Genomic DNA, 19,771 nt, shown 5'->3' with positions numbered 1-19,771 from the left:
GAGTAAAATAAATTACATGAAGATAAGTGTTCTCCATTACACTGATTTCAGCACTAAAGCTGGAGTAAGGTATTTCTGCTTCCTTCCCCTGAGCAAAAGAAAAGGGGTATATTTAACACAGATCACTTCAAAGATCTAGTCTGTCCCGTGGCCTCACAAAGAGCTACAAAACGAGTGTGAAGGGAATGACAGTGAACTGTCCTCTATGCTGTGGCAAAGAACATGAACTTACATACCCAGAGAACACACTCACCAATGACAGACTTTGCATGGGCAGCCACTCAAAAGAAGAAAAGTAAAACCGAATTTGTAAGAATTACAGTAAATGAAAATTTTGCTCTCATTCAGCAAGAATCAGTATGTATAGGGCATGCTACGTGGCCAACCATACTACTGGTGTTGACTAAGTAAACTCACCATTTCAATATGCCATAAAATTTCACAGTAATTCTGTTGCTGCCTTTTGGCTGCATTTCATAAAGAGGAAAGATGCTTGGTTTGCCCAAGACCTGAGTTCAGGCAATAGTTTTTTCAAAATTGAAAAACTACTCGCAACCATAAGGTGTCACTGTAGCTTAATGCACAATTATCTGTTGAGACCCATACGCAGAAAATCCCATTTTCTGTTTCCATTCAGATGAACAAACTCACCTTACGTGCAATATCCAGTGTGCATTGAAGTTTTTTACTCGTTCACTCCAAATTTTTAAAGAACGATGACTTGCCTAAAGTTATGTATTAAGACAACTCAGTTCCCATGTCTTTCACCTTCCAGCAAGGAAATAATTGGGAAACTGGAGAATACAAGAAAAGAGCTTTGGGAGCCCCACAGCCTGGGCTTTGTGAAGATCCCGGAGGCAGTGTGCTGAAGGTCTTCTGTACTGACAGCTCTGGCATCCTGCAGAGCCTTTACAGATGTGGGACACATGAGAAACTTTACAAACCAATTCTTTGAAACAAGGATATCAAGTAACTACTGCAATCACGCTATGCTGACAGCAGTGTGAACATCCCTGTAAGGGAAAATTTTTACCTGCTCTACATCCTGACCATGAAATCACGAGTTGTTTTCCAGATTACCCAACACTTTCTTAGAAGTTATGAATTTAATGTCATATTGTACACAAGTGTCATCGACTTGAATTCACAAAAGGAAGATCTTACCTGAGAGTTAATGATCCGCATGGTTGTTTTATTCCCAACATCTTTTTCATAGCCACGTGTTGGAGCAGAATTAAATCGTAGAACAGCATCATGAGAATCTAGGAGCATAATGAGGGGGTAATTTTTCTTAGTAATACAGAACAGTAAAATAAAACAAATGATCTAAACTAACATAAAACTTACAGATTTCTGCTAATCTTGATATTCTAAGGATGACAGACATTCTATTATGTGCAAACAGAAATCCTCTTGTATCTGCCATACATTATTACCATTATCAAAATCCACTGGAAAAGAAGTTCAGATACATCTATTAATTTAGCTTGCAATACTTAAATATTTCTCTTAATTGGATAAGCTTAGTGTGGGAAGGTTATTAGTACACCCAGTATACACAATTGCTCGCTATTTCTATTGCAAAATTTACAAAGAAATACTCCTTGCAGAAGCATGTTAATTGCAAGGATATCTAATTGCACATGTGAATGAATAACAACTCTTAACTATAAGCTTGTGCTTCACAGTATTTTGTAATACCTGAAAATCTCAGACTACCCCAAACCTATTAATCGTATCGTGTACTTACTCTCAAGGTCAGTACAAATCTTAAAGAGTCTCTGTAGGGAAGTCAGCCTACAAACCTGCACACACATAGAAACCTGAGCATCCCTTGGTAGCAAAGATCTAACTGTCAAAGTTTCCCCAGGAGCTGTTGACCTCGGAGTCGTGCAGAAAAGAAAGCTGCTACAGGTCAAGTATGGGTCAAGGCTAAACACTATGTGCAAACCTCTGCCAGATAAAAGATAATCACCTTCCCAGTGCTCCTTTTAAGGGGATCTCAAAGCCCCAAAAGTGTGAGGAAGAGTGAGACATTATATCCATTGTCCAGAAAAACACTGTTCCTGTCAATAGCTCCCTGTTTGGTCTACTTTTAGCCCTTCTATTGATGGAAGCAGAAAATATGATTCAGGCCAAAATGGGCATGTAATGCCTTAACCCATAGGTAGTTTATGCAGCTATTTATCTCTGGTCATTTAAAATGTGGTTGTCTGTAGCTCAAAAATGAAGGAGGCAGAAGTTTCCAAAGATAACCAACATGCTTCAGTGGAGTCCAGGCCTGATCCTATCAAACTGGGATCTTCCATCCTTTCACACCTTTGCTCCACACTTGTACTCCAGACAAGAAACCATTGTGTGATATGAAACCAGCAGTCCAATCTCAGCCATACCCGCTTGCTTTAACATGTGTCTGAAAAGAGAGATTTTTGCCACATGTCCATTGGGTCCAACTCCTCAGAATCTAAGGTGTGGAGGCTTTTTCTATGTCCCTATGCAGGGACAACCCTAGCCTCAACACCTAGCCTTCAACTGCTTAAACATAAGCATCTTGATTGTGTAGGAGCTGGAGGACATGAAGTCAATAGAAGTTGCAGGTACTCCACTTTTCTGGAGAAGTAAAAAAAAAAAAACAAAGGTCCTTTATACTTGAAACCTGCTTATGAATTTATGAACATAAATTTCGACCTGCATTTGACAACTTTTTGACAATCTGTTGACTGAGAACTGGGAATTGGGTCAGGAAATGGGAATTGTATGGTTCACAACTTGACTGAGAGACAGTGTGCTGCATTTCCAACATTACCCATGCTGGTTCTTTGTACCAAGACCAAAACCCTTTCCCTCGCCATAAAATACATGATCAGGATGCAGCTTAACACTGGTAATACATGGTTTTAAGCCAACTGATTTTAATTTTATTAAGTATTTGGAGATAAACAGTTTGAAGATATCAAAAGTTTGGGGTTTGATCACAGATCCCTGTCACCTCCTGATGATGCCAAAATAACTGAGTCTCCCATTAAACAGCATGATCACAACGGGAGTGTTTTGATGTACTTGCATAGTATTTTGATACCTAGTTTCATTCAAAAACAATCAGAAGGGTGAGGGGAAGGAGGGCAAAAGGCAGTACGTAAATTAACATTTCTGCCTGCGTTTCTAATAGGAACACGGAAGAGGGAGCTCAAGGCCTATGAAGAGAATGATCCTCTGCTGCTGCTTTCTTACACCTTTTTTTTCTTTTGGGAGGATAAATAGGAAAAGCCTCTTGCCTGCAGCAACCTCATCAACCAAGGCTATACAGGCTATAGCCCAAAAACTAGAACTCACGCATGGGGTGTTTTTCCCCACCCCCTAATGATGCAGACTTTGTCGTGCCTCTGTGGACGTGGAGGTGCTCGGCACAAGGGCCAGGCCAGCTCCACCGGCCGCCCATGGTGCCTCCTCATTGGCAGGTTTGCTTGCAATTTCAACCAAGAACTGGTAGCCCTGGTGCCAGCTCTGGGAAAGGACTGTCTTCTCCTATGGCTGTGCGTGCACAGGGAAAAGAGCACCTCGTACAGTCTGATCTTTCTCTCCCTGGTCAGACTCTTCTCAATTTCTCAAGGACTACAGCGGAGGCAGAAAGGCACGGCCAAGAGCTCAGCTGTAACGCACACTATCTGGACTCTGCAAGGGTACAGCTTCTTCCCCATGGGAATAAGAACAATACAACTAGATGCTGGAGCTTCCATTTTAAGCGGGAAACACTGGCACGATGTCTCCAGTACATCAGCACTTCCTAGAAGCTGCACTGACCTCTAAGACCCATAGGTCTGCACCAGGACCTTCTGGCATGACTATAAGCAGTCTGTTGCACAACCTCTCCCCCCACCACCACCTCAGTTCTGGGCTAAATTCTCAGCTCAGTCACAAGGACCTGGCCATGGCCTGGAAGACGCTTGCTGTGCTGCCTCACACACTCTCCAGTACAACAGCTAGGAGGAGATCTGAAACGTCTGTGTTGGCCTTACCAATCAGCATCTCCACCCTTTAGGTGGCATCAGATGACAATTTCCCAATTAAATCAAAAGCTCTTCCTCAAAGAACAGCATAAGCTTTCTGTGTCCAGTGTTCCCGAGAAAATGGGTAGACGCAGGAGCATACGGGCCCCAGGTACCATGTCTGGCACCGAAGTCCACACCCAGGCTGCACGTGAGGGTGCAAATATGTCGTGATGCGTGCTGCAATACGTAATTATGTAAACACGTCACAACGTGCTATGGATTCTCCAGCACCACACTAATCCATACTGGTGTAAACTGGGTATAACCGGGGAACACTGACAGAAGACTGTTTCAGTCAAGGATAAGGCATTGGAGAAGGGAGAAACTGTTAAGCGCTTGCACTCCAAAGATTTCTAAATCAGTGGGCCTTCTGTGAAATCAGGGGTTACCCTGGTTAGCTGCAGGCCAGCTGGGCACCCATGCTCTGCTGGAAGCCTGTTAGAGTAGTTTGATAATGACAGCAGCTCTAATATATCACAGATTTATAGAAAACCCATCTGTGTCAAAGAGATGATACAGTGCCACGAAGCAAGTACTGGGATGTGAAGTCCTGGAAGATGGGAGAATTAATGAGTGAACATCAAAAGGTTTTTAAGAGAGCTGAAGAAGGTAACTCTTCTTGCTCCAGAAGCAAGTTTGAGACATACATTTCATCCTTCTTTCAGTACACTTAGCATACTGCATGTGTACTACTAAAATGAAGAACTACTGAGACAATAACATGAGTAGGAGCACTCATTTTTGAAACAAAAAAATAAAAATGACCTGGATTAGTTTAATGGTTCCACAATGCATTTCTGAATAGCTACCACAAAACTCCCACCCTGCAATGGGGAATTCTGTGTGACCTTGACATCTCAGCACACCTGTAACCTCACTGACTCAGTGCAACAATGGAAAAACAATGGGTGGAGACACTTGAACTCATTTAAATTTACTCTTGACAAAGAGGTCAGGGGACTTGACCTCAGCGCATGAAGCTACCCAAGGGTCTGAATTCTGTATGTCTGTGAACTCTAAACAAGCAAGAGATGAAGAGGATGCTCTACTGCTTCCTGTCACGGAGGCAAAGTTCAGTCTGGGATAGCAGTACAATAAGCAGTTTCTCTATGAGCCATCACAAAACACAGACAGGCACAACACAGCTTGGCAGAGTAAAACCGGAACATGGCTCTAATCTGTTGAATAAACTCATGTTGCAGCAAAATCTCAAATGTGGCAGACCTGATGAAACCAGTGCCTCCTTTACACTATAAACTGTAATATGATAAGAAGGAATTGTTGTTTTATTTAAATCAAAATATGACTTCAGGCCTGATTTTCCTTTCAGTTACATTGTCCTGTAAGGGAATAGCTTCACTGAGGTCCATGAGCTCACATTCATGTAATGCTGTTGAGAGATAACAACCAGATCTATGCTTAAGAATATACCTTTAGAAAGACAAACATGAACACACACATGTACATATATATGCACATGAACAGACACATTTCACCCACCTATTTCATCCCCGAGAGAGGAGTTCAGTATTGCACCAGCAGACATAACTACGGCACAGCTCCCAAAGCCATGTGTATACAATTTACCCAGTGGAATTTGGGGAACGTGCTTTTCCCATCCAAGAGTGGAGAAGGGAGCCTCCTTGCCATCTATTGTTTTCACATTCACCCTTTCTTTTAGCTCACAGAATAGCTGGTCTCCTGTCAACTTGGAGTTTCGCTTCCCCTTGAACCGCACCCCATGCTTATTGGTACTCAAATAATCTTTCATCGCCTTCTGCAGTCGAGGGTTTAGCATCTTGGAAGAGACATCCCCTTTCCAAAGCTTATAAAGAAAGGATTTCGACATTGTGGAATATAGCCCATCCCAGTCATCAGATTCATCAAGCATCTGGCTTCTCCTGTGCTTTGTGCTCCTTCTCCTCATTCTTCTCTGATGGCTCCAGTTGTTCTGTAAAATATTTACTTTTGGATTGTCCTCATTGGCCGAGATGAATTTTGCTATCTCTGGAAGGTGGTTGTGTGACCAAGGCTGACCAGCAGCAAATAAATAATCGTCATTCACTTGGTAGAAAGCACTTTTTGATTTTCTTCCTATCTGAGACGGAAAAAACTCATCTTCATTTCTAAAAGCATCTTCCAAATCAGTCCATTTCTTAATGCTTCCAGTCCTTGATTTAAACGTACCTAAGAGATCTTCATTAAGAAGTACCTCATTCCCATCGATGGTTTCAGAGAACGATGGATCATGAATAGCTCCCATGATGACTCTCTGTTTGCCTTGAAGGGGTAGAAGCCTCTTAGTTTCAATGTAAGAAAAGGAACTTGGAACTGGTTCAGCAGTGTTGCTATCTGTAAAATAGATGAATATCACCAGAAAAAGCAGACCCCATGCAAAGATCCCAAACAGCATGAGTTGTTTCCATTGCTTCAAGTTAGGTTTCATGGCAATGCCTTTACCAGCTCCTCTGTGCCTTGAAGTATTGGTGAAGGAAAATGAAACCTGGAAAGAACATCAAATATTAATCAAGAATGGTCCTAAAAATAGATACAATTCAGAAATATCTTAACATGCTTTGAAAGAAGGTGCAGAATTAATCTCCAAGCTGTAGCACGGAGGATTCAGAAGCAGAAACAAACTCGAGAGCCTGCAGACACTGTAGGAGTGACACGCTTTGGCTGTAACCACACAGTGACAGCTGCTAGCTACAAAAGAAGCTGGTGGCCAGTTTCTACAGTAACACTGGATCCTGCCTTCAGGGAGATCATGTGCCTGCCTGCTTCTGCTATACCGAGCGTAGCATTAAGAGAGCAAAAGCAAAACCCATGCCTGGCTGTATGTGCAGCAAGGACAATATTAGCTGCCTTCTCTTCTGACACTGAAAGTCCTTACGCCGTGGGACCGTGAGCAAGCCTGTCCCCAAAGGGACCAGACAAGGAGCACAAGCTCTCAGCTAGACAGCCCTCCTCTGCCCACAGCCTGGAAAGGATGGTGCCCTGTGGATATCATCAAGGGGGAGTCGGGGAGAGCATCACACCAGTGGGTTGGAGGGGAACCCTTCTTTTTCCTCAGCTGGTATGAACTGGCACAGCATCAGTGGGCTACATCACTGGACCCGCTGGAATGAGTCCTGAGGAGGGGCACAAGGATGGTCAGGGGGCTGGAGCATCTCCTCTATGAGGCCAGGCTGAGAGAGTTGGGGTTGTTCAGCGTGGAGAAGAGAAGGCTCCGGGGAGACCTTATAGCGGCCTCCCAGGGCTTAAAGGGGGGACAGGAATGATGGGGAGGGACTCTTTATCAGGGAGTATAGGGATAGGATGAGGGGTAACAGTTTTAAACTGAAAGAGGGTAGATTTAGATTAGATATAAGGAAGAAATTCTTTACTGTGAGGGCAGTGAGATACTGGAACAAGTTGCCCAGAAAGACTGCGGCTGCCCCCTCCCTGAAAGTGTTCAAGGCCAGGTTGGATGGGGCTGGGAGCCCCCTGGGCTGGGGGAAGGTGTCCCTGCCTGGGGCAGGGGGGTTGGAACCAGATGGTCTTTAAGGTCCCTTCCAACCCAAACCATTCTGTGATTCTATATTTGTTGCCCAGGATCAGACCCGAGTAAGAGCAACTGTTGTGCCTCTGCTATGGATGCTGCATGCATGCTGAAGTGGCATGAAGGAATTCTGCACATCAAGGCATGAGGGGGTTGCATTTTCCAAAAATGGGGATGGATAGCACAGCTAACTAAATACATTACTTTAGGACAATGATAAGAGATTTACATAAAGGGGGTGGGTAGGGAATGTCAGACCTAGACTTGGAAATCTGTGCTCAACTAATACCTGGGCATTTTGGACAGCTTCTGCATTAGTGGAGGGATGCACGGTCCAAAATGAAATAAAGTCTGACTGAGGAGGCTGTGTTCCAAGTAAAATACACTAACACATTGCCGGACTGTCACGCACACTATGCCCTTACATGAACTCACTTGCTTAATCAAGTGCAGTGGGCATCGGCGGCAAAGCTGACTGAAGGAAGTCTGACCCTCCCCTATCATAAGCCTTATTGTTCACCTCCCAGCACCATAGTCATCGTCAGCCTCAGCTGCTACACTGCAGTGTAATTCAGTGTACTACTTAGTGACAGATCACTTACCTGATCTGGATTAAAAATAAGCCCCTTCTGGAGTTTTCTTTCTAACCCCGTTTGTTTCAATGACCGCTTAATGGTGGGACTTAAGAGCCACTTGTACCAGCCAGCTGGGATTCAGAAACAGGGGATGGGAGGGGGGCAGGCTTGCATTTCATTAACAGCCTGTGCCTCAGGAGCCACCATCTCATCACACCGCGTCCAAACAGCACGCACAGCTTACACACCTCTGATAACACCCTGCCTGCTTACACCTGATGATCAGGAGGGACCAAAACCACAGTCACCATTCACTATCACCTTTCTGCAAGCTGCTAAAGTACATCAAAGCTGAGTGCAAAGTTTAGGCCAAAGCTGTAACTAAGGCTGTGCTTTCACATCGAAAAGAAACCAGCAGTAACACTGGCGTAAGGCATTCTCCACTCTGTCCCTCATTCCTGCCCCGTGCCTTCGCTGCTGCCAACACCCCCGTGTATGGGGCTGCCATATTACAAACTGGACCAGTAAACCGATACAGCAGGGGCTTAGGGTGGAGAAATATATGTTAGAGGGGTTTTTTTAATTTTGTTTTGTTTTGTTTTTTAACTGGGTCAGCCCCTTTTTATCCACCTCGGTGTGGTCACACATCCAGTTGTTTCAGCACAAATGAGGAGATTGCCTACCACAATGCAGAGGCGAGAACAAACCGCAGGTGGTATTAGCAGGGATACTTCAGGCTAGCATTTCTGCTGACCTCCTGGGAATGCGAGGCCACAGCATTACATTTCCAAACTCAGCCCATTTTAACGATCTAGACAAAGCCTACAACATTAAAAAAGCAAGCTGACTTTGGGACTCAAGGCAGTGTCCAAACAGAGAGAGGATTCATAATGCCACACTTGGATGACTGAATTTCACTGCAGACACATTCATTTCTAATACATTGGGGGGGAAAAAAAAAAAAAAAAAAGATCACGAGTGCGATAACCCTGTGCTCCACACACATTTGGCTTGGCTCACACAAACCACGTGGAAAAAAGCTATTACTCCAACTGACCCATTTCCTACTGGCACTCTGCTGCTGTAAGATTGCTCTCTGCAGCACCTCGAAACTTCCCCCCGTCCCCCCCTTCCAGTTCTGAATCACTGCAGGCCATGTCCTGTGGGAGTCAACTTACAGTACATGACTGCGGTGCAACTCAGGTCTGCCCTGAAGTTATTGCAACCTGCCCACTCATCAGTGTTCAGATGGTTTGCATTTTTAAATCAGCATTCTTCGCCCGTCTGAACTGCTTTCATCCCTTTTTATCATTTTCCCTGCTGTGTCTCCCCAGCACTTTTCAACACGTGGCTTCCAAACCACTGTGTAAGTTAGTCTTTGCTCACTCAGATGTTTCTCCTGCTGAATATACATTTCTCACAGGATCCACAAAGGAAGCATCTTGCAGAATCTTTTTAACAGACAAGCCTGCAGGAAGTCAAACCTATAAAGGAAGAGGTCACTAATATTTTCCACTGAGTCATGTAACAAGTCACAGTTTAAACATAATCCATGACAAAATCTCATGTTTTTCTAATTTTTTTTTCCAACTTTTGTTGTATCTTATAACCAGAATGTGATAAGAAATAGAAAGGGTTTAATCTTAATTCAGGTGTGAGACTAGGAAAATTTCAAACTGTGATCGTATGTGCTTAGTGCAGCAGACTGCCTCAGCATAAAGAATTAATCTGGACTCCTAAATTTGCTATTCAGGTTATTTTTCAGATATTCTGAAAAATGAATGAGTTTCATTATTAATTGTTTTTAAATTAAAGCAGTTTATTTTTTTTCCCCTCTAACACACACAAGGCCATAAGAGCACACTTGCCTTGGCCAGCATGCACATACGAGCATGCACATTATTGCCTTTCTCATGCAGCAAAAAATTATCTATGTAAAACAAAAAAATCAGCACACGGCAGTGTCTTTGTCAACACTACTAGCAAAAGGAGAGGCACCAGTGAGAATAAATCCGAAAACTTTACACATTAACTACTGCAGAAGCTTATCTACAATCCCTCGTTGCAAGCAGGGCCTCAGAAAAGATACTCAAATCTCTTGAAGACCGGCTGCGCAGGCAAATCTGTGCTGCTTTAATGTTTTTTGCTCACAAGAAAAGCCTTGTCCTCCAGCAGTACAGCTGAGCTGGAAGCGAATTCAAGGTCATTACTGTATTAGTTGCAAGAGGACCCCTACAACCTCACAGGATCTTGTGGGCTGCGCGTGGAAAGCTGCAGTAATACCAGAGAAATATCAGTTTATCTTATCTCCCTCTGCACTAAACATGCAGTCCTCTTCCCCTCGGCCTCCGTGGCTTCTCACACCTCACAGTCCCCGGCTTTAGGAATGTCTGGGAGGGGAAGGCAGCCCCTCCGCATGCCTCCCACCCCCGCCGGCGGCAGACCCCTCCGCTGCCCACCGGGGATGCTTCCCTCCGTACCTCCTGGGGATGTGCTGGGGTTCACGCCCTGTCTTGCGGGAGGCAGCACATCTCAGTCGCAAAGAGAAACGCATTTCTGTAGGAAACCAGAAATGATGATCATAATGAATTACACTGGCTAAACAAAGAAAAAACAGGCGGTTTCCTGGGTGTAATTGAATATTGAAGTCCACTGGGTGCTTCAGGAAGAAACTTCCATCTCTCTCATCTACGCTCATCATAAAGCTTTTCAAGTGTTTCTACATAAATTTTAAAAATATCAGTAACGTTGCTCATTGTCTCCAATTTCACCACTCCTGCTGCAATAATCCTCCCCCACTTACAAAGAATGAGACCGCTAGAGTCAAAACTCCTCCTAAGGAGGACCAGAGAAATAAGTCTGCACCTAGTGAAAACACCCAAGGTGTAACCCAATACATCTTCAACTTCAGCAGAAGTAAAAATCCGTTTGCCCCAGAGGCTGAAGATCTCATTTTCCTACATATCTCCTTTCTGACGGGCTCTTTCAATCATTAACTGATTTAAGCTCCAGCTACCATATGGAGAGGGGCTTTTTTCTTACCCAGTCTGGTTGTTTGCGTGAAAGCCATGGAAAATATGAGGCAAGGTACAAACCAGTGAAGTGGGCAGGAAGGGGAGACTTATTTATTTGCTTAATAGAAGTACTAGCAGCAGCTATGAGAAAGAAAAGCAAACCCCAAGGGTATCTTTGAAGCATCCAAGGAAATAAAGCCAATTCCCCAGTGGAAATTAAAGGCCAATTTTCCAAAAGTGGCACCCATTTATGGGAAATTTCATTTCGCTACGCTAAGATGCAAGAAACCAATGTGTTCCCCCTCCCCTTATATAGCCCATTGTTTTGCAACAAGGAGCACTTCTAATTTTTCTAAAGAAGGCCTCCTGACTATTTCTTAAATGAGAAGAGATGGATGAGGGAGATTTTTTTTTTTTATTCCTTTGAAACATTCCTCCCTTTCAACACTGTCTATTGTTAAATTAATTTGTACAGACCCCAGCAGCTCAGAGGTCAGGATGGTTCAAGTTGATGTTCTAAGATGTGCACTGTTATGTTAAATAGGGTTTTTCTTGGCTGCAGCTTTGCAGCGAGAAGGTCACCTCAGGGTTATGTGGGGTAGCAAATGTTAGCTGTGGGCAACCGTTCCCAGAGGGCTGAGAACCAGACCAGGGTTTATTTGATGGAAAGCTTAGGCGGCCTGAACAGATAGCAAATGCTCCTTTAGTTTGCTTCATCTCTTAGTCAGCTAATTCCAGGGTATTAAGAAACCTCTGGCATAGGGCAAAGCAGCTGGAGGCTGCGTTTCCAGGGTGGGGAAACACACTCATCCTCTCATGTGGGAAGTGCCAAATTGGTTTTAGCATTATCACATCATTTCTGCGGTGCAAGCCATACAGTAGGCAGCAACAGACAGGCAAGCCCGTGGGGAGTGGTGACTGCCAAAAGATGTATATTAGTCTGTTGATGGCCTGGACGCTTGTCTTACTGGCTGTGATTTAGGCCTCCTAATTAATGAATCTCTTTTGGACAACTTCCTTGTTAGTCCCGATAAATCTGGCTCCTTTCTCCAATGTTATTTTCAGAGGAGTCAAGCTGCATTCAGTATTATTTGTGGCAACATAAGAAAATGTCTTCCGAAACAAAGAAGAAACATCCAACCAACTCAGAAGTAGGATTTTTCTTCTCTTTTCACTATGACTCAGTGCCTTTTTAACTTATACATAGTTATCTTCTTAGGCGAGATTCCTTGGGAGCTATGCAGACGATGACATTGCTAACCCAAATCACCCGTTAAATGTGAGCTAAGCACCCCAAGGCAGGGCATTTGGAAAGTGGAGTCTCCAGTTCTTGCTTGCTTCTGGGGATGCAGGCAGGCAGTGTGCCTGTTCCCAGGTTCTCTGATAAAACCTAGAATTTCAAGCTAAGGGGGCTGGTGGTGGAGTGGCTTTTTTTATTATTGTTTTTACTAATGACCCATTTCCAGGAGCTCAGGCTGTAAGAAAATTACCAAATATAGTGAGACCTGCAGTAAAACTCACTCAAGCTGGCAACCCAGCAGCTGGAGAAATGCTCAGTGGGGCTTCTGCCAAGGAGCGTGTCCTAGATTATTCTGTAGGAGCATGGGGGCTTAGATGCATAAATCTCTGGGTTTCAGTGGGAGGTCAAAGCTATCTTCTATGCATCTGATCCCCACTCTCCACACTTCATCAGCAAGTTCAAGCTGCCTGGCACTGAAGCCAGCTATCGCTTTCCTACAGCCCACGGTGCCGCCTGCACGGCCCAGAGACCACAGACAGGTTACGTGAGCGCGGGCTGACAGGAGGGAAATAAAAATAGCCATACCAGCTCTTAGCCTTCACATACAGACCTTCCCACTGCCAATGGAAATGTTCATCGTAGCAACAAGGGCCAGGGAAAACCTGGCTTCACCGTGACTGACTGCACTTCTCGGGTCAACCTCCACCTTCCCAACTTGCAGCATCTTTTCTCAGGAGCCATGACAGCAGCTCTCACTCTGATATGCACAGAGATTTAACACTCCGGCCAGAATTTCCTCCCACATTTCAGGTCAGGGGAGACAACACAACCTCTATGCCTTTTACGGACTGGTTATGAGCCCACCGCAGTCTTGTTATCGTAACTGAGGGTTTCTACAGAAATGTACTACTTACCACTGCGTGTGAAATTCAGAACAACTTCAGTGTAAATCACTTCCAGGCTCTTCAATCAAAATTACAAAGGGGCAGAAGTGTCACAAAGTAGTGCTGAAAATAAGCAGTTTTCACAACATAACTCAAATCAGCCCCTACAGCCTCTCAAGGAGCCCCTCACACAGCCATGTACTACCTGCACTCAGCCTTACCTACTTCTGACCTCTTTTTTTGCCATTTGCTCTTGCCGTACCTTTGCTGTGCCCTGGCCCTGTTCACAGTGAGATGCAAAGGTTCAAGGCTGCTTTGAGTTGCAGCAAATGCCAGCAGTGCTTGGTTCCACCATGGGGCACGAGTGCAGAAACCACCACTTTGGCCATAGTCCCTATCATGCCCTCACAAACAAACAGTAAAGAAGCAGCTAAGGTATCTTTCCTGCTCTTGCAGAATTACTATTTTGGACAGTTTTCAGTCATATTTCAGCTGCTACAGCACTGCCTCTTAATCCAAACACCAAGAAAAAAAAAAAAAAATTCTTATCTGCATCAGTATAAAACCACTGCAAATATGCAAAGACATTGCAAGTCGCTTTTCCAAAGTGAAATACAGTATGCCACGGGATAATCACAGAGGGATCCAGCTTTGTACAAACACCATCCCAGCTGGCTACACTCTTACACTTCAGTAGTTCCTCCACACAGGCAAAGCCTTGCGGATCAGGCCACAGAGCAGCCTGTGTTTTTTCTGCACCACGTTTGTGCATCACTGCTCCCCCTCATAACCTGTAAGCTGTAGAAGAACTGCAGTTATTCCCTTGATCAGCATTAGGGTCTTGCGAAGCCAAATGCTGTGCCTTTGTACAAGGCATGGAGGCTGAAATGGCAATGTGGCTGCAGATAAAAGCCAGGTGTAGAAACAAGGTGTCTTGGTTTCAGCTGGGACGGAGTTAATTTTCTTCCCAGTAGCTGGTACAGTGCTGTGTTTCGGATTTAGTATGAGAAAAATGCTGATAACACACTGATGTTTTAGTTGTTGCTAAGCAGTGCTTATCCTAAGTTAAAGATCGTACAGTTTCCTGTGCTCTGCCGGCGAGGAGGTACACAAGAAGCTGGGAAGGAGCCTGGCCAGGACAGCCAACGTGAACTAGCCAAAGGGATATTCCATACCATAGGACATCATGTTCAGTATATAAACTGGGGAGGGTTGGCCTGGGGGTCCCAGTTGCTGCTTGGGGACTGTCTTAGGCGTCGGTCAGTGGGTGGTAAGCAATTGCATTGTTCATCACTTGTCTTGGGCTTTATTTCTCTCTCTTTTTTTGTTACCTTCCTTGTCATCACAATTATTGTTGTGTTTTATTTCAATTCTTAAACTGTTCTTATGTCAGCCCACAAGCTTTACTTTTTTCTTTCTGGTTCTCCTCACCACCCCACCGGTGGGGCAGGAAGGAGTGAGCGAGCGAGCGGCTGCGTGGTGCCTAGTTGGCAGTTGGGATTAAACCACAACACAAAGCCTATCAAATCAGCAGCCACCACTTCCCTGCGCATCCTCTGCTCTTAATGCATTTTTTTTTGTTGCTGAGGTGAGGTCAGGGAGGAGGAAGCAAGTACACTGACGACAGGGAAGATGATGAAAGGGCTGAGGAAGGCTGGGAGGCTGTGGCGGGAGGGAAGGAAGCCTGGCTGCAGAGCAGCGTGGAGGGCAGGAAGGCAGGAGTGAGCGGCAGAAAGACTGAAAGGAAACTATGCCCACGGTGCTAGTGAAAGAGCAAAACACCACCTGCCAGAGGCAGGGACACCTCAGCACTGAGGGGCTGAGAACTGGAAGTAAAAACTTCCTCCCACCAGAATGATCAAACCCCTCCCTCTGGGGAAGCACCAGGTGAGCCTGGCTACTGCTGAGGGCAGGCCCCGGCCCAGAGCATCCAACCCCATTCCTCCCAAGCAACTGATGGGGAAGAGGCCACCACGCTCCTGCAACAGGCAGGAGGTCTGGGTGAGCAGCAGAAGCCACATCACAAAGCCCCCCTTGTTCTGGGCAGCCCTCCCCAGGCCAGCGTGCCACTTCCCACCGTCCCTGCGCATGGCAGAGCGAACCCTGGGGCACTGACCGTGCCCCTCGCTGATGGAGCACGGCCCTCGCTCCCCTCCCACCCTACACACCAGGGCACCCTCGGACTGAGCTTTGCAATGGATTAGCACTCAAAATAGCTGCACATATTTCCCCTCCTTCTACCCTGCGAATGTCGCTTCACACCCCATGCACAGATGCTCCAAACCCCAAGCACGGCGGGTGACTGAGGGCCGACAACATGAGCAGGAGTTACTGCCCACCTTCAGCACAGCCTGGCTTTCTGTGGGACTGCTCCTGCCCTGCCCACAGAATAATCCCTTTCCCCCTGCAAAAGCACAGCTTGGGAGCAGCCCATGCCTATGTTCTGATGTCATGTGTAACTGAACATGATGGCAGGAATCTCTTAATGCCGTGAAACAAGACAGAGAGGTGCAGAGAAATAGATAGTCTACTCAGTGTCTAATAAAATATATGAAAAAAAAAAAAAATCCAGCGAACATACATAACTGTATTTGGTTCCCCTCCCTCTTTTTAAGGGACAGCTTTTGATACCGTACTTGCAAAAACACATAATTCAAAAAAGGAAGGAAGTGCTTTGAGGGTTTTTTATTTAAAGCTTGACAGGATAAACGAATCACAGTCTCATTAAATCACACAAATCTCAGGCTGCACACAAGACTAAACCACAAGAAATAGGACGTTACAAATCCTCATGCAGTTCTACACTTCCAGCACAACAGCTCATTTTATTTCTGCTCTTGGCAAGGTTAGAATAAAAGGCTTCTTTTCTTTGCTCCATAAATGTTTTTAGATGCTATATTACTTGAACTTAACACAGCAGTAATTGCACTGAAAAAGGGCAATCTGAATTGCTTCCTGAAAGAAGGAAACGTTTATACTAACATGAGCATGAACAGTGAGTGCAGTCACAAAAGGTCTGCTTCAATCCAATCACAAAAAACTTGACCAAACTCATAAACTCTTCCAGGCAGAAATGGTTGGAGAATTTTGATTTTGCACTCTAAAGCAACAATGTTTCTGAGATATAATGATCGTCCGTATCTCAATATAGCAGTAAATTTTACATCCGTAGAGTACGTTTCTACTGTATGTTCCAATAAAGCAAATCCTATAGGCACTGTGTTTTTGCTTTGCTTTTCATTACCAACTTTTTTATTAGACTTTAGTTTGTCTTTTTACATTTGTTCCAGAAAGCAAGCAAGCCCTTGTTTTAAAACTCTAAAAAAGAACAATGGTAAATAAATTGTTCCCTACTTCTCAGCTCTATCTCAGTGCCAAGTCCTATTTGTTTATGTTAACAACATAATAGTGAGAGAGCGTTTAGAAAATTATCGTTGTTAATGTTTCATTTCTATATACTCATATACATACATACAAACAACATGCCTCTTGTAATAGGCTTATTTGCTCCAGGCTAAAAGATTGAATGAAAAGTTTCACCCTGGAGAAGGCCTGCCAAACTGAAGGATGAAGTCAGTTTAGCCCTTGTTACATTACAAATACGGTCCAAAATTGAAGTTTCCTGGACTGGAACAATTTTTTCCCCCTTTTTTGTATATTTTAATACTTAACATGACTATGCTGATGATAAGCCAACCTACACTATCTGGGATGTTTTGTTTGGCTCCATAAAGCAAAATAAAGTGGTATAAGTATTTAAGTTCTTTTTCTTTCTCTGCTCCATTCTGGCACTGTTTTATGCATGGCTCAGGGCAATATTAGATTAAACTATGACTAGATCAACAGAAATCTCTTCTGTGGGGGATACAGCTGTTTGTAACCTGACACGAACCACTGGAACCTGAATCTTACCTGGAAATTTTGCAGAGAAACTGGATCTCCAAGAACTACCATCAGGAAAACAGTATGAGGAGTAGTGACAATTAAATCAAGGTTGTTAGTTGAACTCTTTCCCCTTTGCGCAGTCGCTAGTGCCCATGTACAGGGCACAAGAAGTCTCCTCTCCTAGCACTTGCCATTCACTCCCTACAAGTACATATAAATTTACAAGGCAGAAGGTAGCAGAGAAAAAATGACGGTCTCTGAAAGTTCTGACACCATTAAAACAGTGAGAAACAGAGGGAAGTGAGAGGCAAGACAGAGATGGCCAGTTTCCAAGATTATTTGTATTAGTTGGTTTTGTTATAAAAGATGACATGACGGGATAAGATTCTGAGCCCATCCTCACTGGATACAACTGTGGAATTATCATTTGATGCTAATTTTCACCATCATAAGAGACAACAGAATCTAAAACCTTGTATTTTGAGATGTATAGGCTACTACAGATGAATCTGTGAGAGTAAATGCTTTTCTTACTACTATACTTGGCAGACGTTGTTGACATGCGTTTACCTCCAGAGGAAGGTCTCCATTTAAATACTGACTTTGAAGTCTGAAGCTAATCAGAATACGTATAATACATCCCCTTCCTTCAACAGGTGTGATTCTCAAAATCTTCATTAAAATATTTGGTAGTATTTCAAATGCTGGCTACGTCTTTTGCTTTTGGTTTTCAGCCAACAGGCAGGCCTTTGAAATATCACTGATTTCATTAAAAAGCCCTCCTTGTAAAGGCTGCCTTTAAGTGGCCAAGGCATGCAAAGCCCCTGCCTATCCTTTGCACGCGCTGCTTAGAAGATGCATCTCCGCAGAAGATGCAGATGAAGCGCATCCTCTTGCCCAGCACAGAGCATAGCCATCCACCCAGCAAGACGCCAGACATGTCAGAAATTGCCTTTCTCCCTCTCCTCTCCTCCCTTGCTGCACACAGGCAGCTCAGCACCCATGGCTACAGATCCCCTCTCAGCTGTGGCAAGAGTACCTGGGGCAAGGGAGCCCGTGATCCTCTAGCACACCCGTCTGCTGGCTTTCCCTTCCGAGACAGTGCTTGTTTCTCTTCAGATCCGTGGCCTTCCCAGAAAATGTGAGTTTTCCCCCCCCATAGCACCATCTACCATTTAGGAAGGCTAACGGCAACACTCAAGCCAACCATTTGGAGAATCAGGAAGAAAAGTTCGCAAGGATAGAGACGAATTTTTATGTGGTTTTGCCCCTTGCCTAGCATAATACAGACCCAATCCAAGTCTACACTTTTAAGTGCTAATGGCAGAGGGCAAGTAATAAAGTGAAGCCAATTCACTGCCCTAAATCAATCAGAAGAAGGTTTTTTCTGCCAACATAAAAGAGACTGTTCTGAAAAAGAAATCTTTGTTTTAACATAGATTGATTCCTCAGCAACACCCAATCCTGTCAAATCTGTTCTGCTGATGGGGTTTAGTCCTGCTTCAATCCCATTCAGACACTAAATAAATGAAAAAAATGAAAAGACGACATTTGGTCTGATCTAAAACCCAATGCTTAATGTTTCTAACATTTTCATGATTCCTGCTTTGCTTCTGAATTTTTAGTCGGCATATGTTAGTAGAGATGTTTTACTAACAGCTAAAAGTGCTATAGCAGGTATGGGGCATACTACCCAGGATAACCGCAAGCAAAGCAAAATTTTCCTACTTTCATCAGGTTGGGGTTCTTTTAACTGTTGGAGAAAAATGGATTGAAGTTCACGATAAATATGGGTATAAAAATGCAAAAAGATATACTGGCAGCAATCATAAATGATGCCAAGCCGCGATGAGACTTGTTCTGCTGTTCAGCTGTGTCCAATCTACTCCAAACTTCTCAGATTTTTCAGCATCTGTGCAAAACATTCTGTTGTGCCTGCTCTGCTGTGGTAAAAGGGTAAGATTCTTGTGAATATATATCTGGACATGAGGTAGTACAGCAAAGTGCTGGTAATCCACACCCACGGGTAGGAAACCTGCCACTAGTAGTAAACCTAACAATCACCAAACCCAGTCTGATGAATTGATTAAACAAAATTTACCAATCCAATAGAGCAGAAGGAACTCTATATAGGAATAGTATGTTTCCTTAATTCATTGTAACTTGTACTTTATTTTAATGCATTGTACAGTTTCATAGTACTTCTAGTGAATTGTATGATATAAAACCCCCAGATATAAAATCTGATATTACCTCTCAACAGACTCCCCAGGGTTGTGAGAGACACCAGGTTATTCCCAGGGAGGAATGGCAGAGCTCCCATTACCCCACCCCTGCGCTGATACAAAGCTGCAGCAGAATCCTGTAGCATCGCACCATACTGAAGTGACAATTAAGTAGGGGAACACAAAGATGTTAAGGTTAGCTTATGAGCAGTGGTAAACTGGTCTACTTGCAAACCACGTTTATTCAAACTTATCTTGACCCCCTGTTCTGCTTTTCCACTTAAAGAGCCCGATTCTGTGACCAGTAGCAGCCATACAAGTTGAGAGGTTTTGACTTGAGCGTGAAAAAACGAGCACC

At 44.2% G+C, this 19,771-nt stretch overlaps 1 protein-coding gene across 4 annotated transcripts in view; it reads right to left on the bottom strand.

Annotated features, from left to right (window-relative positions):
• Window positions 1-19,771, bottom strand: part of ST6GAL2 (ST6 beta-galactoside alpha-2,6-sialyltransferase 2) — a 52,816-nt gene that overhangs the window by 19,246 nt on the left and 13,799 nt on the right. For 3 of the 4 annotated variants that reach the window (XM_042806131.1, XM_042806132.1, XM_042806130.1), the window contains 2 exons: window positions 5,550-6,552; window positions 1,165-1,262 (listed from right to left, as the gene is read on the bottom strand). In XM_042806131.1, the coding sequence (XP_042662065.1) occupies window positions 1,165-1,262; window positions 5,550-6,495 (1,044 nt within the window). In that variant the 5' untranslated portion in view covers window positions 6,496-6,552. Of the gene's footprint in view, window positions 1-1,164; window positions 1,263-5,549; window positions 6,553-10,645; window positions 10,684-19,771 lie in introns of those variants that run through there. The other variant, XM_032997116.2, reaches the window with a different exon arrangement.

Source organism: Tyto alba, unplaced genomic scaffold (assembly GCF_018691265.1).
Source record: "Tyto alba isolate M040663 unplaced genomic scaffold, T.alba_DEE_v4.0 Super-Scaffold_45, whole genome shotgun sequence".
NCBI classification, from domain to species: Eukaryota; Metazoa; Chordata; class Aves; order Strigiformes; family Tytonidae; genus Tyto; species Tyto alba.
This window is presented reverse-complemented; position numbering and strand designations above follow the sequence as displayed.